This window comes from Somniosus microcephalus, chromosome 34, assembly GCF_052327205.1.
Source record: "Somniosus microcephalus isolate GS21.2 chromosome 34, FLI_Smic_1.0, whole genome shotgun sequence".
Lineage (NCBI taxonomy): Eukaryota > Metazoa > Chordata > Chondrichthyes > Squaliformes > Somniosidae > Somniosus > Somniosus microcephalus.
Window position 1 is genome coordinate 4330526 of NC_141020.1, and position 23859 is coordinate 4354384.

The 23859-nt window shown below is 52.0% G+C and overlaps 1 protein-coding gene across 1 annotated transcript in view; it reads left to right on the forward strand.

Moving 5' to 3' along the window:
- Window positions 1-16483: 16483 nt before the first annotated feature.
- xgb (x globin) overlaps window positions 16484-23859 on the forward strand; it is a 38535-nt gene continuing 31159 nt past the window's right edge. Inside the window, 2 exon segments of the mRNA XM_085973215.1 lie at window positions 16484-16502; window positions 16505-16730. Of these exon segments, the coding sequence (XP_085829341.1) occupies window positions 16484-16502; window positions 16505-16730 (245 nt within the window).

The following is a 23859-nucleotide window of genomic DNA, read 5'->3' on the forward strand; positions in this document are numbered from 1 at the left end:
GGGGGGCGGGGGGGGAGAGAGCCTCGGGAAATCGCGGGGGGGGGGGAAGAGCCTCGGGAAATCGCGGGGGGGGGGGAAGAGCCTCGGGAAATCGCGGAGGGAGAGCCTCGGGAAATCGCGGGGGGGGGGCGAAAAGAGAGAGCCTCGGGAAATCGCGGGGGGGGGGGCGAAAAGAGAGAGCCTCGGGAAATCGTGGGGGAGAGAGAGGGTGGGGGAGAAGAGCGAGGGGGGGGAGCGGGTGGGGGGGAGCGAGAGGGGGGGGAGCGAGGGAGGGTGAGCGAGGGAGGGTGGGGGGAGGGGAGCGAGAGGGGGGGAGGGCAGGGGGGAGGGGAGCGAGAGGGGGGAGGGCAGGGGGGAGGGGAGCGAGAGGGGGGGGAGGGCAGGGAGGGGGAGGGAGGGTGAGAGAGCAAAGCAGGGAGAGACGGGGAGGGAGAGAGAGGGTGAGGGAGGGAATGAGTGAAGGGGCGGGACAGGGAGGGAAAGAGTGAAGGGGTGGGAGAGCTTACCTTCTTCCTTCCTTCGCAGGGGTCCATCGGGCCACCTTCCCCCCCCCCCGTCGCGCTCTCTCTCTTCCCCCCCCCCGTCGCGCTCTCTCTCTTTCCCCCCGTCGCGCTCGCTCTCTTCCCCCCGTCGCGCTCTCTCTCTTCCCCCCGTCGCGCTCTCTCTCTTCCCCCCGTCGCACGCTCTCTCTTCCCCCCCGTCGCGCTCTCTCTCTTCCCCCCCGTCGCGCTCTCTCTCTTCCCCCCGTCCCGCTCTCTCTCTTCCCCCCCGTCGCGCTCTCTCTCTTCCCCCGTCGCGCTCTCTCTCTTTCCCCCCGTCGCGCTAGCTCTCTTCCCCCCGTCGCGCTCTCTCTCTTCCCCCCGTCGCGCTCTCTCTCTTCCCCCCGTCGCGCTCTCTCTCTTCCCCCCGTCGCGCTCTCTCTCTTCCCCCCGTCGCGCTCTCTCTCTTCCCCCCGTCGCGCTCTCTCTCTTCCCCCCGTCGCGCTCTCTCTCTTCCCCCCCGTCGCGCTCTCTCTCTTCCCCGTCGCGCTCTCTCTCTTCCCCCCCGTCGCGCTCTCTCTCTTCCCCCCGTCGCGCTCTCTCTCTTCCCCCCGTCGCGCTCTCTCTTCCCCCCCGTCGCGCTCTCTCTCTTCCCCCCCGTCGCGCTCTCTCTTCCCCCCCGTCGCGCTTGCTCTCTTCCCCCCGTCGCGCTCTCTCTCTTCCCCCCGTCGCGCTCTCTCTCTTCCCCCCGTCGCGCTCTCTCTCTTCCCCCCCGTCGCGCTCTCTCTCTTCCCCCCCGTCGCGCTCTCTCTCTTCCCCCCGTCGCACTCTCTCTCTTCCCCCCGTCGCGCTCTCTCTCTCTTCCCCCCCGTCGCGCTCTCTCTCTTCCCCCCCGTCGCGCTCTCTCTTCCCCCCCGTCGCGCTCTCTCTCTTCCCCCCCGTCGCGCTCTCTCTCTTCCCTCCGTCGCGCTCTCTCTCTTCCCCCCCGTCGCGCTCTCTCTCTTCCCCCCGTCGCGCTCTCTCTTCCCCCCCGTCGCGCTCTCTCTCTTCCCCCCCCGTCGCGCTCTCTCTCTTCCCCCCCGTCGCGCTCTCTCTTCCCCCCCCGTCGCTCTCTCTCTCCCCCTCAGTCGCTCTCTCTCTCTCTCCAGTCTCTCTCTCTCTCATACTCCCAATCTCTCTCTCTCACACTCCCAATCTCTCTCTCTCACACTCCCAATCTCTCCCTCACTCCCAATCTCTCTCTCTCTATCTCCCCATTCTCTCTCTCTCTCTCTCTCTCTCTCGATCTCCCCATTCTCTCTCTCTCCCCAGTCTCTCTCACACTCCCAATCTCTCTCTCACACTCCCAATCTCTCTCTCTCACACACTCCCAATCTCTCTCTCTCTCACACACTCCCAATCTCTCTCTCACACTCCCAATCTCTCTCTCTCTCACACTCCCAATCTCTCTCTCTCTCACACTCCCAATCTCTCTCTCTCTCACTCCCAATCTCTCTCTCTCACACTCCCAATCTCTCTCTCACACTCCCAATCTCTCTCTCTCACACTCCCAATCTCTCTCTCTCTCTCACACTCCCAATCTCTCTCTCTCTCACACTCCCAATCTCTCTCTCTCACTCCCAATCTCTCTCACACTCCCAATCTCTCTCACACTCCCAATCTCTCTCACACTCCCAATCTCTCTCTCTCTCACTCCCAATCTCTCTCACACTCCCAATCTCTCTCACACTCCCAATCCCTCTCTCTCTCCTTCCCTCTCTCTCTCCTTCCCTCTCTCTCTCCTTCCCTCTCTCTCTCTCTCTCTCTCCTTCCCTCTCTCTGTCTCTCTCTCTCTCCTTCCCTCTTTCTCCTTCCCTCTCTCTCCTTCCCTCTTTCTCCTTCCCTCTCTCTCCTTCCGTCTCTCTCTCCTTCCATCTCTCTCTCTCTTTCCTTCCATCTCTCTCTCCTTCCCCCCCCCTCTCTCTCTCCTTCCCTCTCTCTCTCTCCTTCCCTCTCTCTCTCCTTCCCTCTCTCTCATTCCCTCTCTCTCTCTCTCTCTCCCATTCCCTCTCTCTCTTCCCCCCAGTCGCTCCCTCTCTCTCTTCCAACAACAACATGCCCTCGAGAAAGCCTCGGCACCGCCGGGCTCCCCCAGCTAGTGTATTATGTATTGGAATGTGCTGGAACTGGTTGTGTGCCGGGCTCCGCCCATACCTGGCTCCTTTGTAATCTAAGTTCAGTTGGGCATCAGCCTCCTGAAGGAAGACATCTCTCTATTTTACGTGTTATGTTCTGAGTTAATAAAAGCCTTACTTTTGTTCTGCTAACTTCGAGTCTCGGAATAATTGAGGCACATCAATTTTATTAACTCAATTTTCAACACTATGGATCAACTCCTGAAACCCGAACGTTTGGATTTGGATCAACATGCTCCGGACGCATCAGCACGCTTCGGACACTGGTTTGACTGTATGGAATTCTTCCTGGACAATTCCGCAGCCGTCAAAGACGCTACGGACACTGCGAAGATGAGACTCGGAATGCTACGGAATTGGGTAAGCCACCGGGTTTACCCCCTCATCCAAGACGCCGATACGTACCTGGCCGCCTGCAACACCTTAAAGGCGCATTACCAGCAGCCTACGAATGAGGTGTATGCTAGGCATCTACTCGCTACTCGCGCACAGCGACCTGGGGAATCGGTGGAGGAGTTCCTAAGCATCCTGAAAAAGCTTGGCAAGGACTGTAAGTGCCGAGATGTAAAAGCCGCAGTGTACACCGACGAGCTTGTTCGCGATGCCTTTATCACAGGCCTCAGCTCCACTCACATCCGGCAAAGACTGCTGGAAAAAAACGGAGTTGGACCTGAAACAGGCTGCGGACACCGCGCGGTCCCTGGAGATGGCCCAGAGAAACTCGGACGCCTACTCTTCAGCCCGCGCCGCCCACGCCGCCACGTGTGCGCCGAGGGCGCCGCCATCTTGGAAGGCATCTTCCCCGCCCGGCAGCCCGACACCGGCGGGGCCCAGCTCTCCCCCCAGAAGCCCTACGACAGCCGCGACGCGTCAAGGACCCAACTGCTACTTCTGCGGGCAGCCAAAGCACACCAGAAACCTGTGCCCGGCGAAAGGCACCACCTGCTTTAAGTGCGGTAAGAAGGGGCACTTCGGGAAGGTGTGCAGAGGGAACCCCGCCGGAAAACCAACCGCCGGAAAACCCGCCACCGCCGCGTGTGCGCCGTGGGAGCGGCCATCTTGGACGCCATCTTGCCCGACCTCATGGGGTCCGCCATCTTATGAGCAGACAGCGTGGACGCCATCTTGTCTCAATCAGGGCCCTACAGTGGCATCGGTCACAGTGGACCAGACCAGGCCGCATCCGCTATCCAAATCAATGGTGGACATCGAGGTAAACGGGTGCCGGGTTAAATGCTTAATTGACAGTGGAAGCACGGAGAGTTTTATCCACCCTGAACTGGCACAACAACTCTCCCTAAAGGTGGTCCCTGCTCAGGGTACCATCTCTATGGCCGATGAAACCCAGACATCGACCATTCTGGGTTACTGCACGGTACAATTGTGCGTTAACGGAACTGTGTATGATAATTTTAAAGTATTAATCATGAAGAATCTATGTGCGAGCGTGATCTTGGGTTTGGATTTCCAGTGCAACCACCAAAGCATCACGCTCAAGTACGGTGGGTCCCAGCCGCCCCTCACAGTGTGCGGTCTGGCTACCCTGAAGGTAAAGCCGCCTTCGCTATTCGCGAACCTTACCCCTAACTGCCGGCCAATAGCGACCAAAAGCAGGAGGTACAGCTGGGAGGACAGGCGGTTTATCGCGACCGAGGTAGACAGGCTCCTGAAAGAGTGCATTATTGAACACAGCAACAGCCCGTGGCGTGCCCAAGTGGTAGTGGTAAGGGGTAGCGAGAAGAAACGGATGGTGATCGACTATAGTCAAACGATCAACAGGTACACCCTACTAGACGCCTACCCGCTACCCCGCATATCAGAAATGGTGAACCAAATCGCCCAATACCGGGTGTTCTCCACCATCGACCTCAAGTCAGCGTACCACCAGCTCCCTATCAGACCAGAGGACTGCCCGTACACCGCCTTCGAGGCGAACGGACGCCTCTACCAATTCCTCAGAGTCCCCTTTGGGGTGACGAACGGGGTCTCGGTCTTTCAGAGGGAGATGGATCGCATGGTCGATGACCACCACTTGCAGGCAACCTTCCCCTACCTCGACAACGTCACCATCTGCGGTCACAACCAGTAGGATCACGACTCGAACCTCGAGAGGTTCCTGAAAACCGCACAAAAACTCAACCTCACCTATAACGAGGACAAGTGCGTTTTCAACACCACGCGCCTCTGCATACTGGGCAGCGTGGTGGAGAATGGGGAAATCGGACCAGACCCCGACCGATTGCGCCCCCTACGGGAGCTGCCCCTGCCCAACACTCCCAAAGCCCTGAAAAGGTGCCTGGGGTTATTTTCTTACTATTCCCAATGGGTCCCCAACTACTCCGACAAAGCCCGCCCCCTCTTGAAAGCATCCTCTTTTCCGCTCTCTGCTGAGGCCCACGCCGCCTTCAAAAGCATTAAGCAGGATATTGAGCGGGCCACGCTACAGGCAGTGGACGAGAACACTCCATTTCAAGTGGAAAGTGATGCGTCCGACTTCGCCTTGGCGGCCACCCTCAACCAGGCGGGGCGGCCCGTAGCTTTCTTCTCGAGGACCCTCCAAGGCCCCGAGATCAGACACTCCTCCGTGGAAAAGGAGGCCCAAGCCATCGTGGAGGCAGTGCGCCACTGGCGCCACTACCTAGCCGGCAAACGCTTCACCCTACTTACCGACCAGCGGTCGGTAGCGTTTATGTTCAACAATAAACAGAGGGGGAAGATTAAAAATGATAAGATTCTTAGGTGGCGGATCGAGCTCTCCACTTTCGAGTACGACATCATTTACCGGCCAGGGGCCCTTAACGAATCCCCTGACGCCCTCTCACGAGGGATGTGTGCCAGCGCCACCGAGGATCGGCTACAGACCCTCCACAACGACCTCTGCCACCCAGGGGTCACGCGGCTGTTCCACTTCATAAAGTCCCGTAACTTACCCTACTCGATTGAGGAAGTTCGGTCTCTGACCAGGAACTGCCGCACTTGCGCTGAGTGCAAGCCTCGGTTCTACCGCCCAGATAGAGCCCACTTAATCAAAGCTACACGGCCCTTCGAGCGGCTCAGCTTAGATTTCAAGGGCCCCCTCCCGTCCGTCGACCGCAATGTTTACTTCCTGAACATTGTGGGCGAATACTCCCGTTTCCCATTCGCCTTCCCCTGCCCAGACATGACCAGCGCCACGGTCATTAAATGCCTCAACAGCCTGTTCTGCCTGTTCGGTATGCCGAGCTATATCCACACGGATAGGGGGGCGTCCTTCATGAGTGAAGAGCTACGCCAGTACATGCTGTCCAAGGGGATCGCCACGAGCCGTACCACCAGCTACAACCCCCGGGGTAACGGCCAGGTGGAGCGAGAGAACGGGACAGTGTGGAAAGCAGTCACTCTAGCTCTAAGGACCAAGGGCCTCCCTATCTCCCGCTGGCAGGAAGTCCTCTCGGATGTGCTCCATTCGATACAGTCGCTATTGTGTACGGCCACTAATGCCACGCCTCATGAACGAATGTTTGTCTTTCCTCGGAAATCCACCTCAGGCGTATCCATGCCGTCATGGCTCTCCACCCCAGGTCCGGTACTCGTGCGAAGGCATGTGAGGGGCCACAAGACGGACCCTCTCGTGGAGCCAGTACACCTACTCCACGCCAACCCCCAATACGCATATGTCCGGCACGCCGACGGAAGGGAGGACACCGTGTCCATAAAAGACGTCGCCCCAGCCGGCATCGACAACAACCACGGCAATAGCAGCGACGACGATCACAGCAACCCTTACCCACCCACTATTCTTTCATCACCCCCGGAAGAACATCGACCAACGGCACCCCCACCAACTACCCCTTCAACAACCCCGGCGGCACCCCCGGCAGAGACCCAGGAGGCTACCGGGGACACCCAGCCAACACCCGCGGCATCACAACAGCCACGTCGGTCGCAGAGGACTATCAAACCCCCGAACAGACTAAATCTATAGAAGGGGTGAATGTGATGAAATATATTCCATTCATCACTGCCTGTTTTCTGTATCTTGTAACTGCCTGCTTTCTGTGTCTTTTCCCTTCCCCCAGTCCTCATGTATTATGTATTGGAATGTGCTGGAACTGGTTGTGTGCAGGGCTCCGCCCATACCTGGCTCCTTTGCAATCTAAGTTCAGTCGGGCATCAGCCTCCTGAAGGAAGACATCTCTCTATTTTACGTGTTATGTTCTGAGTTAATAAAAGCCTTACTTTTGTTCTGCTAACTTCGAGTCTCGGAATAATTGAGGCACATCAGCGGGTTTGGGAGGTGCTGCCGAAGAAGCCTTGGCGAGTTGCTGCAGTGCATCTTGTAGATGGTACACACTGCAGCCATGGATTAACTGCGGATTAAAAATAAAATGCCTGGGGAACTATGTAGGATGTTGGGTCATGGGGTGAAAAAAGGCCCTATATTATCGAAGGACCTGCGACTAAAGTGCCTGCCCGTGTGGTAAAGTCTTCTGCTTTCTAGGGTTACATTTCATTTTTTATCAATTTTGCTTTTTGAAGGATTAGTGTAAAATCAGTCGTGCTCGCCTTCCCGCTGTCGCCAGTCAGGTGACAATCTACCAGATTTTAGCAAGAAATTCAATGCGCTACCTTTGAACTGGCATCTGGTTGTTCTGGAAAATGGTGGCTGAAATCTTTTCATCTTAAATCTGGCAAATTAGCAGCGCTGGTTATTCAGTGAACGAGTCTCGTTTCTTCAAATCTAACATGGCACTTAGAAACTTGAAAACATACAGTGTGCCATTATCTTTAATTGGCTTGTTGACATTCTGGAGACGAACAGGCTGAAGGCAGGATTTTTTTTTGTGTTATAGGCTCCTGGAGGATTTTTTTTTTGACTGCAGCGACATAATTAGGAATAAAACGACAGACAAGGGCCCCCTTTTGTTCCATTTTTCACATTATTTGGGGGGCAGTTTAGCAATCTGGATTGTCATTCCGAATTTCTTTCTCTTCTGCTGAAACCCTTTCTCTGCCAAATCTTCCAGCCCAACCTCACAACAGGAATGTCTGCGGTTTGAGAATGAGATGTGCAGCTCCAGAATATTCGGCGTGTTGCTTGTATTAATGTGCGCCGGTGCGGATTCGAGAGGCTTCTGCGTGACCTCCTGTGAATTTGCGCCTCTTCACCCATCACTCCAGTGCCTGTCTCCGCCCCTGCCTCAGTCTGTCGGCTGCTGAGACCCTCATTCATACTTTGGTTACCTCCAGACCCGACGATTCCAACGCTCTCCTAGTCGGCCTTCCACATTCCACTCTCCGCCAACTTAAGTTCATCCAAAATTCTGCCTTTATCTTAACTCGCACCGAGTCCCGTTCACCCACCACCCCTTGTTGCTCGCTGACCTACATTGGCTCCCGGTCCGGCAACGCCTCAAGTTTTAAATGATCATCCCCCCACGGCCCTCGCCCCCCCCCATCTCTGTAATCTCCTTCAGCCCCACAACCCTCTGAGATCTCTGCGCTCCTCCAATTCTGGCCTCTTGCACATCCCCCGATTTTAATCGCTCCACCATTGGCGGCCGTGCCTTCAGCTGCCTGGGCCCCAAGCTCTGGAATTCCCTCCCTAAACCTCTCCGCCTCTCCTCCTTTAAGACGCTCCTTAAAACCGACCTCTCTGACCAAGCTTTTGGTCACCTGTCCCAATATCTCCTTATGTGGCTCGGTGTCAAATTTTGTTTGATTATGTTCCTGTGAAGCACCTTGGGACGTTTTACTACATTAAAGGCGCTATATAAATACAAGTTGTTGCTGTAGTAATATGATTTCCTGTTATAGTATCAAAATTTGGCCCATTTACTGATGGTACAAGGACTAGGGGACACAGATTTAAGGTTTTGGGCAAGAGATATGTGGGGGGATGTGAGGAAAAGCTTTTTTACGCAGCGAGTGGTGAGGACCTGGAACTCGCTGCCGACGGAAGTGGTGGAAGCGGAGACACTCGATGTTTTCAAGGGGAGACTGGATAGGCACTTGAGGGAAATAAACTTGCAGGGCTACGGGGATAGAGCGGGGGAATGGGACTGACTGGATTGCTCGACAGAGAGCTGGCACGGACTCGATGGGCCGAATGGCCTCCTTCTGTGCCATAATGACTCTAAAAAAAAATCCCAGAGTTGGTTATTATCGTGCACTGGTCGACAAAAGCTGAAACTGAGACTTCACACATTGACTAAAAAGAAAACATTTGCATTTAAAGCACGCCTTGTCATCTCGCAAACATCTTAAAGTGCTTCAAGTACAACAAATCACTCTGAAGTGCAGTGGCTGTTTATATGCCGGTAAACACAGCTGCCGTTTTGCACACAGCAAAATCCCAAAAACGAATGAGATGAAAAGCAAATGGATTTTTTTTTGCGGTGGGGGTGTGTTCACTGAGGGCGGAATCTCGGTCAGGTCACCGGAAGAAATAGAGGTAAACGAATATGATTTGGTTGGGATTACGGAAACGTGACTCAAGAATGGCCAAGACTGGGAACTCAACATCCAGGGGTATTCGATATTCAGGAAAGATAGGCAAAAAGGAAAGGGAGGTGGGGTAGCATTACTGGTTAAAGAAGGGATTAACAGAATTGTAATGAAGGATATTAGCTCTGATGATGTGGAATCTGTATGGGTAGAATTGAGAAATACTAGGGGGAAAAAACGTTAGTGGGGGTGGTATATAGACCTCCAAACAGTAAGGCGGAGGTTGGGGATGGCATTAAAAGGGAAATTAAAGAAGCGTGCAATAAGGGCACAGCAGTCATCATGGGTGACTTTAATCTACATATAGATTGGGCCAACCAAATTAGTAACAATACTGTGGAGGAGGAATTCCTGGAGTGTTTACGGGATGGTTTCCTGGACCAATATGTCGAGGAACCAACCAGAGATCAAGCCATCTTAGACTGGGTATTATGTAACGAGAAAGGATTAATTAGCAATCTTGTTGTACGAGGCCCCTTGGGTCGGAGCGATCATAATATTATCGAATTCTTCATTAAGATGGAGAATGAAGTAGTTGACTCAGAGACTAGGGTCCTCAATTTAAATAAAGGAAACTACGATGGTCTGAGGAGCGAGTTGGGTAGGATTGATTGGGGAATGGCACTCAAAGGGTTGACGGTGGATAGGCAATGGCAAACATTCAAAGACCGAATGGATGAGCTACAGAATTTGTTCATCCCAGTTTGGCATAAAAATAAAACAAAAAAGGTGACGCAACCGTGGCTAACAAGGGAAATTAAGGATAGCATAAGATCTAAGGAGAGAACATATAAATTGACCAGAAAAAGCAATAATCCTGAGGATTGGGAGCAGTTTAGGATTCAACAAAGGAGGACAAAGGGATTAATTAAGAAAGGGAAAATAGAATATGAGAGTAAGCTAGCAGGAAACATAAAAACTGACTGTAAAAGCTTTTATAGATATGTGAAGAGAAAAAGGTTGGTGAAGTCAAGCGTAGGTCCCTTGCAGTCAGAATCAGGGGAATTTATAATGGGGAACAAAGAAATGGCTACTAACTAAATACATATTTTGGTTCTGTCTTCACAAAGGAGGACACAAATAACCTCCCAGAAATGCCGGGGGACATAGGGTCTGATGAAAGGGTGGAACTGAAAGAAATCAGTATTTGTAGGGAAATGGTGTTAGGAAAATTGATGGGACTGAAGGTCGATAAATCCCCAGGGCCTGATAATCTACATCCCAGGGTACTTAAGGAAGTGGCCCTAGAAATAGTAGATGCATTGCTGGTCATCTTCCAGAATTCGATAGACTCTGGAACAGTACCCATGGATTGGAGGGTAGCTAATGTTACCCCACTATTCAAAAAAGGTGGTAGAGAAAAAGCGGGGAATTATAGACCAGTAAGCCTGACATCGGTAGTGGGGAAAATGCTAGAGTCCATTATAAAAGATGTAATAGCAGAGCACTTGGAAAGCAGTGACAGGATCGGACAAAGTCAACATGGATTTACAAAAGGTAAATCATGCTTGACTAATCTACTGGAATTTTTTGAGGATGTAACTGGTAAAATAGATAAGGGAGAACCAGTGGATGTGGTGTATTTGGACTTTCAGAAGGCTTTCGATAAGGTCCCGCATAAGAGATTAGCGTGCAAAATTAAGGCACATGGGATTGGGGGCAAGGTATTGACTTGGATAGAGAACTGGTTGGCGGATAGAAAGCAAAGAGTTGGAATAAACGGGTCGTTTTCCGAGTGGCAGGCAGTGACTAGTGGGGTACCGCAAGGATCGGTCCTAGGACCCCAGCTGTTCACAATATATATTAATGATCTGGACGAGGGAATTGGATGTAATATCTCCAAATTTGCAGACGACACAAAGCTGGGTGGGAGGGTATGCTGTGAGGAGGATGTCGTGAAACTCCAGTACGATTTGGACAGGTTGGGTGATTGGGCAGAAACATGGCAAATGAACTATAATGTGGATAAATGTGAGGTTATCCACTTTGGTGGCAAAAACAGGAAGGCAGATTATTATTTGAATGGCAATAGATTGGGAGAAGGGGAAGTGCAAAGAGACCTGGGTGTTCTTGTGCACCAGTCGCTGAAGGTAAGCATGCAGGTGCAGCAGGCGGTTAAGAAGGCAAATGGTATGTTGGCCTTCATAGCGAGAGGGTTCGAGTACAGGAACAAGGATGTCTTGCTACAGTTGTACAGGGCCTTGGTGAGACCGCACCTTGAATATTGTGTGCAGTTTTGGTCGCCTTACCTGAGGAAGGACGTTCTTGCCATGGAGGGAGTGCAGCGAAGATTCACCAGGCTGATACCTGGGATGGCAGGAATGACGTATGAGGAGAGATTGTGTCGATTGGGCTTATACTCACTGGAGTTTAGAAGATTGAGAGGGGATCTCATCGAAACCTATAAAATTCTGTCAGGCCTGGGCAGACTAGATGCAGGAAGGATGTTTCTGATGGCCGGGGAGTCCAGAACCAGGGGTCATAGTCTAAGGATAAGGGGTAAGCCATTTAGGACTGAAATGAGGAGGAATTTCTTCACCCAGAGAGTGGTGAACCTGTGGAATTCTCTGCCACAGAGGGCGGTGGAGGCCAATTCATTAAATATATTCAAGAAGGAGTTAGATATATTTCTTAAGGCTAAAGGGATCAAGGGATATGGAGAGAAAGCAGGGACAGGGTACTGAATTTGGATGATCAGCCATGATCTCATTGAATGGCGGAGCAGGCTCGAGGGGCCGAATGGCCTACTCCTGCTCCTATCTTCTATGTTTCTATGTCTACACCCTGCTTGTCTGTGAATAGTGGTGGCAGCAGAATCCATAATATCTTTTAAAAGGAAAGTGGATAAATATTTGAAAAAGAAACATTTGAAGGTGTACGGGGAAAGGGCAAGAAAATGAGACGAAGCAGGCACTTGCATGGTGGGCCGACTGGAACTGCATGGCTAGACTTGTGGCCCGTCACTCCTGTACAGCACGTTGGAGCATTCCTGTGATTTAACCATTAACCAATACATTGCTCAAAACTGTGGATGAAGGGGTTGTCGTATGAAGAAAGGTTGATACACTCATTGGAGTTTAGAAGAATGAGAGGTGATCTTATTGAAACATATAAGATTCCGAGGGGGCTCGACAGGGTAGATGCAGAGAGGATGTTTCCCCTTCTGGGGGAATCTAGAACTAGGGGGCATAGTTTCAGAATAATGTTTTAAATCGGAAATGAGGAGGAATTTCTTCTTCTCGGAGGGTCGTGAATCTTTGGAATTCTCTTCCCCAGAGAGCTGTGGAGGCTGGGTCATTGAATATATTTAAGGTGGAGATAGACAGATTTTTGAAAGGTAACAGAGTCAAGGGTTATGGGGAGGGGGCAGGGAAGTGGAGTTGAGACCAAGATCAGATCAGCCATGATCTTATTGAATGGCGGAGCAGGTTCGAGGGGCCGAATGACCTCCTGCTCCTAACTCTCATCTGAAAAATAACTTCTCTTGTTCTATAATCTGAATTAGCTTCACCAACGGACTGCCACCTCTCCTGTTCCCTCACTATTAGCCTGCATCTTATCTCATTTCAGTCTTTGTGTCGTTAATTAGGTTGAGTCCCGTTTCTCGAAATACTAAGCTTTTAGTTTAAAAAGAAAACCTTTACAATATTAAAAACAGAATGAGTTGCCAGGAACTTTTCTGAAGATCAGACCAATTTTTCCTCAGCTTACTCTACCTCCTTGGGTCAATGAATTAGATAATGAGGGGATACCTTGCAGGAATTGCAATGGTCAGAATCAAGTTGGGGTTCAAGAGATGTCCCCCACGATTCCATTCCGTTTATGTGAATTCTCAGAGCCCCTGCTGCTGTTCACATGATGTGATGATGTTGACAAGACCTCATTCAAGGTGTCAGCCGTGGCTCAGTGGGCAGCACTCGCCACTACGTCAGAAGGTTGTTGGTTCAAGTCCCACTCCAGGGACTTGAAGAACAAAAATTCAGGTTAACACCCCCCAGTGCCATGCTGAGGGAGTGCTGCACTGTCAGAGGTGCTGTCTTTCAGATGGGACATTAAACCAAGGCCCCCATCTGCTCTCGCAGGTGGATGTAAAAGATCCCACAGCACTGCTTTGAAGAAGAGCAGGGGAATTCTGTCCTGGGGGCAATATTTATCCCTCAACCATCATCACTAAAACAAATTATCTGGTCATTTTCACTTTGCTGTTTGTGGGAGCTTGCTGTGTGCAAATTGACTGCCGCGTTTCCTACATTACAACAGCGACTATACTTCATTGGCTGTAAAGCGCTTTGAGACGTCCCTGAGGTCGTGCATGCAAGTCTTTCGTCTATAGAGTTATAAGAAATAGGAGCAGGAGTCGGCCATTCGGCCCCTTCCGAGTCTGCTCCGCCATTCAATAAGATTATGGCTGACCTTTTACATCAACTCCACTTTCCCGCCCTATCCCCCATATTCCTTCATTCCCCTAGAGTTCAAAAATATATCGATCTCAGCCTTGAATATACTCAACGACTGAGCCTCCACAGCCCTCTGGGGTAGAGAATCCCAAAGATTCACCACCCTCTGAGTGAAGAAAATTTCTCCTCATCTCAGTCCTAAATGGCTGACCCCTTATCCTGAGACTGTGACCCCTGGTTCTAGACTCTCCAGCCAGGGGGAAACAGCCTCTCAGCATCTATCCTGTCAAGCCCTCCAAGAATTTTATATGTTTGAATGAGATTTTACAAATTCAGGGCTGATATCAGGAGCTTTTCCTTCATCCAGGGAATGGATTCCCAGATAGAGGAATAGAGGTGAGACTCTGGAATCATTTAAGAACCACTTGTATGGTGCTATGGGGACTGTAGGGTGGTTTGGCTGGATGAACCAAGATGGCCCTCCTCGTCTTAAATTATCTTGCGATCTTGAGTATAGAAGATTAAGGGGTGATCTAATTGAGGTGTTTAAGATGATTAAAGGAGTTGATGGGGTCGAGAGAGAGAAACTGTTTCCTCTGGTGGGGGGAGTCCAGAACAAGGGGGCATCACCTTAAAATTAGAGCCAGGATGTTCAGGGGTGATGTCCGGAAGCACTTCTTCACCCAAAGGGTGGTGGAAATCTGGAACTCTCCCCGCCAAAAAGCTGAGGCTGGGGGTCAATTGAAAATGTCAAAACTGAGATTGATGGATTTGTGTTGGGTAAGGGGTATTAAGGGATAAGGAACCCAGGCGGGTAGATGGGAGTTAAGATACAGATCAGCCACGATCTCATTGAATGGTGGAACAGGCTGGAGAGGCTGAATGACCTCCTCCTGCTCCTATCTTCATGTTTTGTGAGCACAAGGAAGAGCGAGTGTTTCAGGGGAGGGACTGTACAGAGATGTGTGCCAGTACTTCGAAGAACTATCTTTTACTGTCACAAGAGCAGACAGGCAATGCCCTGAATTCCCCACTGTAGCTCTGTTAGCAATAAACTGAACTTCAAAATGCAATGAAGCTTCCCCGTGTTGGCTCACTGGGTTGCTGAGGCATTCAGACCTGGAAGAGCACAGGAAGGCACTCTGGAGACTTGACCCCCCAAGTCAAAACCTCAAACGTTGCAAATACTTCGAGAATCTTTATTCGCCAGTGCTGATAAGAATACCCTTTAAGACGGCACGCTGTAGTCTTCACCCCGCTGAGCTCTAACCTTTGAGAAGACTTCACGCTAATGAACTCTGTGGCGGTGGATTCCCAGCTCCCAGTGGTGCGAGGGTCAAGCCACCAGCCCGGGCACCCGCTAAACGCGCTGGAAGATTGAAAGAGCGAGGAGGATTACATTGCCGACCCAGGGGAGCAGAATGCAAGACGTGACCAAACTGGAAAGTGCTCCAGAGTTTGGAGCTTGCGTGGAGTGTCGGAGCTCGCTCCCAAATTCCCCCTTCAGCCCCACAAGCAGCGAGTGCTCGTCAGAAACTCGCACCGGCCCACACCTCGCTCGCCTCTCCATCGATCCCCATGGGGGGATATTGGGGGCGATACACCTGCGCCCCCGGTCCCCGGGTGGAGAATTTACCCCAAGTGTCAGGCCCAGGAGAGCAAGAGTAAGAAAACTACAGAGTGAGCTGGAGGAGGAGGGTCCTGTGTGTCTGTCAGGTTACTCCAGCCAGAGAGAGGAACACTGACAGCTTACAGCACCCCCACACTCTCACCCTCAGCCTTCAGCTCTCGCTCCCTCCCTCACACCCCTCCACACTCTGCCTCTCACACCCCTCCACTTTCCCTCTCCCTCTCACCCCCTCTCTCTCTCTCTCTCTCCCTCCACTCTCTCTTACCTTCGTTCTCTCTCTCTCCCTCCTCTCTCACACTCATCTCTCTCTCCCTCCTCTCTCTGTCTCCCTCCCTCCTCTCTCGCTCCCCTCCCTCCTCTCTCCCTCCCCTCCCTCCTCTCTCCCTCCCCTCCCCTCCCTCCTCTCTCCCTCCCCTCCCTCCTCTCTCTGTCTCCCTCCCCTCCCTCCTCTCTCTGTCTCCCTCCCCTCCCTCTCCCTCCCCTCTCTCACACACCCCTCCCCTCCCCTCTCTCTCTCACACCCCTCCCCTCCCTCCCTCACCCCTCCCCTCCCTCCTCTCCCCTCCGCTCCCCTCCCTCCTCTCCCTCTCTCACCCCTCCCCTCTCCCTCCTCTCTCTCCCTCCTCTCTCCCTCCCCTCCTCTCTCTCTCTCTCTCTCTCCCTCCCTCCTCTCTCTCTCTCTCTCCCTCCTCTCTCTCTCGCCCTCCTCTCTCTCTCACACCCCTCCCCTCTCCCTCCTCTCTCCCTCACCCCTCCCTCCTCTCTCTCCCCCTCACCCCTCCCTCCTCTCTCTCCCCCTCACCCCTCCCTCCTCTCTCTCCCCCTCACCCCTCCCTCCTCTCTCTCCCCCTCACCCCTCCCTCCTCTCTCTCCCTCACCCCTCCCTCCTCTCTCTCCCTCACCCCTCCCTCCTCTCTCTCTCCCTCCTCTCTCTCTCTCCCTCCTCTCTCTCACACCCCTCCCCTCTCTCTCTGTCTCTGGTCCTGATGCTGAGCGGGAGCTGCCAGTAATTGCCGGGGACGCGTCAGTTCCCAGTGATTTCAGTGGGGAGCCGAGTGCGGACAGGAACCTGAGCCGCTCCAAACTTTCCACCCAATAAACTCAACATTCAGCCTTTTAGGGGGGTAACAAGAATCAGCGAGTTTGGATTGACCGAAGAGTTGTTTAAGATTGTAAAGGTGTTGTCCTTGCCCGAGTTCGGGTGATGCTGGAGATTTATAGCAGACCAATCCGGGATTAACCTTGAATTTGATGATTTTTTAGGCTGGTTTCGGGGGGTTTCAGTGACGGGTGTTGGTTCGATTCGGGGGGCTGGTCATGGGCTGCGCTCTCTCCGGGCCGGGGTGGATCCCGGTAAACCCAGTCCCGATGTGAAGGGCTCGGCTCCCGGAGTGGGCACCGGTTCGGCTCCGGATTCCGAGCCGGGTCCCCAGGAGCCGGAGCCGGGCTCGCCCGCCTCTCACCCGCCGCTGCCCGCATCCCCGGAGCAGAAACAACTGATCCGGGATTCCTGGAAAATCCTCCATCAAGACATCGCCAGGGTCGGGATCATCATGTTCATCAGGTAAGGCTGGAGAGATCCGCGGCCACACTGCCCTTTCCTGCACCCCTCTGCTTTCTCATTTCTGTTTTAACCTTCCCAGCCCTGTCCTGACTTTCGCCTCTCTTGGGTTAAGATTGGTCGGAGAACGGGACAGCACAGGAGGAGGCCATTCAGCCCATCCTGCCTCTGCTGGCTCTCGGAAAGAGCTCCCCAATTAATTCCACTTTTCCCTGATCTTGCCCCACAGCCCTGCCAAAAAAAATGTTTTCCCTTACTTCAAGTATTTATCCAATTCCCTTTTTGGTCATTTGGTAACTAGCTGACTACACCTGGTGATCGAGGACTCCTTACTCCTCACCCCTTGCCTTTTATGAGGATTCTGGTCCCGGTTTAATTGTTCATCGCTGGTTTACATGCCCTTGGAATAGTAACGCTTGCTTCTTGGTATCTGCATGCCTGCCATCCATTCTATTTGTACAGTGGAACCTGCTGATGGGGTGGGGAGATGGCCGGGGAGTCCAGAACCAGGGGTCATAGTCTAAGGATAAGGGGTCGGCCATTTAGGACTAAGATGAGGAGGAATTTCTTCACCCAGAGAGTGGTGAACCTGTGGAATTCTCTGCCACAGAGGGCGGTGGAGGCCAGTTCATTAAATATATTCAAGAAAGAGTTGGATATATTTCTTGAGGCTAAAGGGATCAAGGGATATGGGGAGAAGGCAGGGACAGGGTACTGAATTTGGATGATCAGCCATGATCTCATTGAATGGCAGAGCAGGCTCGAAGGGCCGAATGGCCTACTCCTGCTCCTATCTTCTATGTTTCTATGTTTCTAATGGTCAGGTCCCTGTGTGCCTGGAGGGGCAAACCCTCTCCAAAACTTCATTGTGTATTCTGCCCATTCCTAACCAGCTTGTGGCTGGGGCTCTAGAATAGAGAAGGTTGAGGGGTGACCTGATGGAGGTCTTTAAAATGATGTAGGGGGTTCGATAGGGTAGACGAAGAGAAGATGTTTCCACTTGTGGGGGAGACCAGAACTAGGGGATCATCAATATAAGATAGTCACTAATAAATCCAATCGGGAATTCAGAAGAAACTTCTTTACCCAGAGAGTGGTGAGAATGTGGAACTCGCTGCCACAGGGAGTGGTTGAGGCGAATAGTGTGGATGCCTTTAAGGGGAAGCTGGATAAACACATGAGGGAGAAAGGAATAGAAGGAGATGTTGATGGGGTGAGATGAAGAGGGTGGGAGGAGGCTGGTGTGGAGCATAAACACCGGCACGGACCAGAGGGGCCGAATGGCCTGTTTCTGTGCTTTAAACTCGATGTTTATTTCCCTCAAGTCAAGGTCACTTAATTGGAATGATCTGGTAATTCAATGTCTTTATCTCTCCATTTTTCGGTTTATTCATATTGCCTATTTCTTTAGTGGGAAAGCAAAGTTTAATACATCTGGAGCAGACTGTATACCAATAAAAAATTGTTTTCGACAATGATATTCCGTTCACTTTGAGTAGCTGAGTTCTGGGATGGGGAGGGGTGCTTTGGTATTTGTAGGGGATCTGCAGGATCCTGTTGCTTGTTTTGGGGTCTAAACTATTTTCTACCCCAGTAGGATGGGTTTTCTGTGCGTGGCTTGTGTGCAAACGTACAAATGACGAACACAGGTCAGTTTTGAACAGGACATGCATAAACACTTGCTGAAACTTCTATATATGTTCAAATTTTAAATAGTCTATTATTTATTCCGAGTGGAAAATTAAATTGTGCCTCTGTGTATAACAGTATTTCAGTTCATGCGTTTTGAAAATAATTTGAATTCAAATTGTATTGCAAATTTGAATAGGTTTTCTTTGAAGACAATATATTTATTTTTTATTTCTGGTCTGTTCAGGGCAGACACACAGAGGCAGGGGTATCATTTTTGCCTCCAGTGTGGGCAGTAAACTGATGCTTGTGGATCAGACATCTGTTTCACATCTTTCCTGATTTTCCTTTCTGGGCGCGGCAGATAACTGCCGCCAACCTGCAACAGTCAAAAGTGAAAATCGGCCCCAGCAAAAGAGAGACAGTGGGGGGAATTTTCCCAGCCCCTGGGGAGGTGGGTTTGGAGGCGGGTGCCATCTTCCCGGGAGGCGGGTCCCCGAGTCACGCAGGGACCCGTCTCCTCAAGGCGGGAAGGGGATTACAGGCAATTTGAGGCGCTCCCTCAGTACTGCCCCTCCGACAGTGCGGCGCTCCCTCAGTACTGCCCCTCCGACAGTGCGGCGCTCCCTCAGTACTGCCCCTCCGACAGTGCGGCGCTCCCTCAGTACTGCCCCTCCGACAGTGCGGCGCTCCCTCAGTACTGCCCCTCCGACAGTGCGGCGCTCCCTCAGTACTGCCCCTCCGACAGTGCGGCGCTCCCTCAGTACTGCCCCTCCGACAGTGCGGTGCTCCCTCAGTACTGCCCCTGACAGTGCGGCGCTCCCTCAGTATCGCCCCTCCGACAGTGCGGCGCTCCCTCAGTACTGCCCCTCCAACAGTGCGGCGCTCCCTCAGTACTGCCCCTCCGACAGTGCAGCGCTCCCTCAGTACTGCCCCTCCGACAGTGCGGCGCTCCCTCAGTACTGCCCCTGATAGTGCGGCGCTCCCTCAGTACCGCCCCTCCGACAGTGCGGCGCTCCCTCAGTACCGTCCCTCCGACAGTGCGGCGCTCCCTCAGTACTGCCCCTCCGACAGTGCGGCGCTCCCTCAGCACTGACCCTCCAACAGTGCGGCGCTCCCTCAGTACTGCCCCTCCGACAGTGCAGCGCTCCCTCAGCACTGCCCCTCCGACAGTGTGACGCTCCCTCAGTACTGCCCCTCCGACAGTGCAGCGCTCCCTCAGCACTGCCCCTCCGACAGTGCAGTGCTCCCTCAGTACTGCCCCTCCGACAGTGCGGCGCTCCCTTAGTACTGCCCCTCCGACAGTGTGGCGCTCCTTCAGTACTGCCCCTCCGACAGTGCGGCGCTCCCTCAGTACTGCCCCTCCAACAGTGCGGCGCTCCCTCAGTACTGCCCCTCCGACAGTGCCGCGCTCCCTCAGTACTGCCCCTCAGACAGTGCGGCGCTCCCTCAGTACTGCCCCTCTGACAGTGCGGCACTCCCTCAGTACTGCCCCTCTGACAGTGCGGCACTCCCTCAGTACTGCCCCTCTGACAGTGCGGCGCTCCCTCAGTACTGCCCCTCCGACAGTGCGGCGCTCCCTCAGTACTGCCCCTTTGACAGTGCGGCACTCCCTCAGCACTGCCCCTCTGACAGTGCGGCACTCCCTCAGTACTGCCCCTCCGACAGTGCGGCGCTCCCTCAGTACTGCCCCTCTGACAGTGCGGTGCTCCCTCAGTACTGCCCCTCTGACAGTGCGGCGCTCCCTCAGTACTGCCCCTCCGACAGTGCGGCGCTCCCTCAGTACTGCCCCTCCGACAGTGCGGCGCTCCCTCAGTACTGCACTGGGAGTGTCCGCCTGGATTACGTGCTCAAGTCTCTGGAGTGGGACTTGAACCCACAACCTTCTGACTCAGAGGTGAGAGAGGGTGCTGCCCACTGAGCCACGGCTGACACTTATTTAGCAACGCAAGTCTTTTTTAATAATTAAATCAAATTATCCGTTTCCCCCCCCAAAAATATTCAGAAAGAATGAAAAAATTCCTTAAAATGATCCTGTAGACATTGCTACAACAATACATATCCTATTCCCCTTAGATTTCCATTACATGCTCGCAACCCCGCTTTCCCCATTGAAAATGGGCTTTGAAGGCAAAAGAAATAAATGACACTTGTATTGCAGCTTTCATGTCCCCAGGTTATCCCGAAATGCTTCACAGGCGAAGAATGAGTTTTGAAGTGCAGACAATTTTGAGCACAGTCAGACACCACCAACCGCAGAGAAGCGAATGACCAATTAAAAAGTGCATTCCTGCCACAACAGGTGGGAATTATGTGGAATTGCTTCGAGCGTGCAGCACGGAAACAGGCCCAAGTGGTTAACGCCGGTGTTTATGCTCCACACCAGCCCCCCCGCTGCCCACCTACCCCCCCGGTGTGAGTTCCACATTCTCACCACTCTCTGGGTAAAGAATTATTTTGTCTTTTTGAAAGAAAAGTTACATAATGCAAAAGACGTGCGTAAGATCGATCCCAGTCACTTAGAAAATAAAAATATTATTTAAGTGGAGAGAGACTACAGAATGCGACGGTACAGAGGGATCTGGGTGTCCTCGTACATGAAACACAAAAAGTTAACATGTAGGTACAGCAATTAATTAGGAAGGCAAATGGATTGTTGGCCTTTATTGCAAGGGGGATGGAGTATAAAAATAGGGAAGTCCTGCTACAACTGTACGGGGCGTTGGTGAGACCACACCTGGAGTACTGGGTACAGTTTTGGTCTCCATATTTAAGGAAGGATAGACTTGCATTGGAGGCAGTTCAGAGAAGGTTCACGAGGTTGATTCCGGAGATGGAAGGCTTGTCTTATGAGGAAAGGTTGGGCAGGTTGGGCCTCTACTCATTGGAGTTTAGAAGAATGAGAGGGGATCTTATTGAAACATATAAGATTCTGAGGGGGATTGACAGGGTGGATGCTGAGAGGATGTTTCCCCTCGTGGGGGAATCTAGAACTGGGGGGCACAGTCTCAGAATAAGGGGTCGCCCATTTAAGACGGAGATGAGGAGGAATTTCTTCTCTCAGAGGGTCGTGAATCTTTGGAATTCTTTACCCCAGAGAGCTGTGGAGGCGGAGTCACTGAATATATTCAAGGCTGAGATTGACAAACATTTGAGCTACAGGGGAGTCGAGGGTTACAGGGATAGTGCAGGAAAATGGAGTTGAGGTCGATGATCAGCCATGATCTTATTGAATGGCGGAGCAGGCTCGAGGGGCCGAATGGCCGACTCCTGCTCCTATTTCTTATGTTCTTATGTTCTTACAGCAGTGCGGTCTCCAGGCGTGATTGACAGGGGGAATTAACCAATTATCTCCATTCTGGCCGAGACTTGTGAGGGTCACGATATGCAGCCTCTTTTTTTTTTGAAAGTGGTATTTGTGAGAACACGTCCATTTATTTCTCAAACTGCATTGAGAAAAGAAAGTACAATATATTTATTAGGATCTAGAGGGTGCAAAATAAGCTTTACAAGGACGATACCAGAACAGCGAGGATCTACCCGTTGGGAAAGGATGAACAGGCTGGGTCTCTTTTCTCTTGAAGTGAGAAGGTTGAGGGGTGACCTAATAGAGGACTTTCAAATTATGAAAGGTTTTGATAGAGTGGATACAGAGAGAATGTTTCCACTTGTGGGGGAGAGCAAAACTAGGGGCCATCAATATAAGATAGTCACCAAGGAATCAGATAGGGAATCAGATAGGAAATGGTATGTTGGCCTTCGTAGCGAGAGGATTCGAGTACAGGAGCAAGGATGTCTTGCTGCAGTTGTACAGGGCCTTGGTGAGACCACACCTTGAGTATTGTGTGCAGTTTTGGTCGCCTTACCTGAGGAAGGACGTTCTTGCCATTTAAGGAGTTCAGCGAAGATTCACCAGACTGATACCTGGGATGGCAGGAATGATGTATGAGGAGAGATTGGGTCGATTGGGCTTATACTCGCTGGAGTTTAGAAGAATGAGAGGGGATCTCATTGAAACTTATAAAATTCTAACAGGACTAGACAGACTAGATGCAGGAAGGATGTTCCCGATGGTCGGGGTGTCCAGAACCAGGGGTCACAGTCTAAGGATAAGGGGTAAGCCATTTATGACAGAGATGAGGAGGAATTTCTTCACCCAGAGAGTGGTGAACCTGTGGAATTCTCTACCACAGAAGGCAGTAGAGGCCAATTCATTAAATATATTCAAGAAGGAGTTAGATATATTTCTTAAGGCTAAAGGGATCAAGGGATATGGAGAGAAGGCAGGGACAGGGTACTGAATTTGGATGATCAGCCATGATCTTATTGAATGGCGGAGCAGGCTCGAGGGGCCGAATGGTCTACTCCTGCTCCTATCTTCTATGTTTCTATGTTTCAGGAGAAACTTCTTCACCCAGAGAGTGGTGAGAATGTGGAACTCACTACCACGGGGAGTGGTTGAGGTGAATACATTTAAGGGAAGGCTAGATAAACATATGAGGGAGAAGGAAATAGAGGGTTACGCTGATAGATTTAGATGAGGAAAGACGGGAGGAGGCTCGAGTGGAGCATAAACGCCGGCATGGACTGGTTGGGCCGAATGGTCTGTTTCTGTGCTGTATATTTTATGTAAAACCATCTACTTCACTAGCTCGGGGGAGAACTCTTGCAAACCCTCTCAGTGGAGATTTCAACAGCCCTGCACCCCTCTCCCTTGACCAAACAAATTGAAGACGAAGCGCTCACTGTTTTGGGAATGATGGGGGAAATCGCCTCGTCCTTTTTACTCCAGTAATACCCAGATATCCCGGTGATGTCTGCAGCACCTTTCCCTTCACCTGGGGCTCTTGGTGGGCCTCCTACTGTTGCTCCTGCCTCTATGTTTCTATGTTTCCATTTTTCTTTTCCTGAATCCGCCGAGCCCAGTGGAACAGCAGGGGCACCAGATCGTTAAGACTTGAATACAAGTCTGTTGGCACGGGTAATGGCCTGTGTTACAGACGGGAGGGTTGATGACTTTTTTTTTAATGAAATTATTTTTTGGAAACGACAGAGACGCGTTAATTTAGAACGAGCCTCTGTCCTTCCTCCCAGATGTCCCGCTGTTAGACAGAAAGCAAAAAATGCATCGTCAACTCACGGCAGACAGCTGTGCCCTGAATTCCCCCCCAGAAACTTTACAGCGCCACCTCCGGCTCCCCCGTGGCGTTGCTCATGGTGAATAGGCGGCTGTCCTGTTTTACACCCGCAATGGTGTCCTCCGCAAAGTGTTACAGCCCGTGAGGGTAACACTTGCAGAAGCGTGCGCTACACACCAGACTTTACATCTGTTGCACAGCTATCTTGTACTTCTAAAGGAAGCACAAAGAATGATTTGCATTCACGACCTCAGGATATCCCAAAGCAGAGCAGGGGAGTTATCCCCGGTGTCCTGGACAATACTTATCCCTCAACCAACATCACTAAAACAGATTATCTGCTCATTATTGCATTGCTGTTTGTG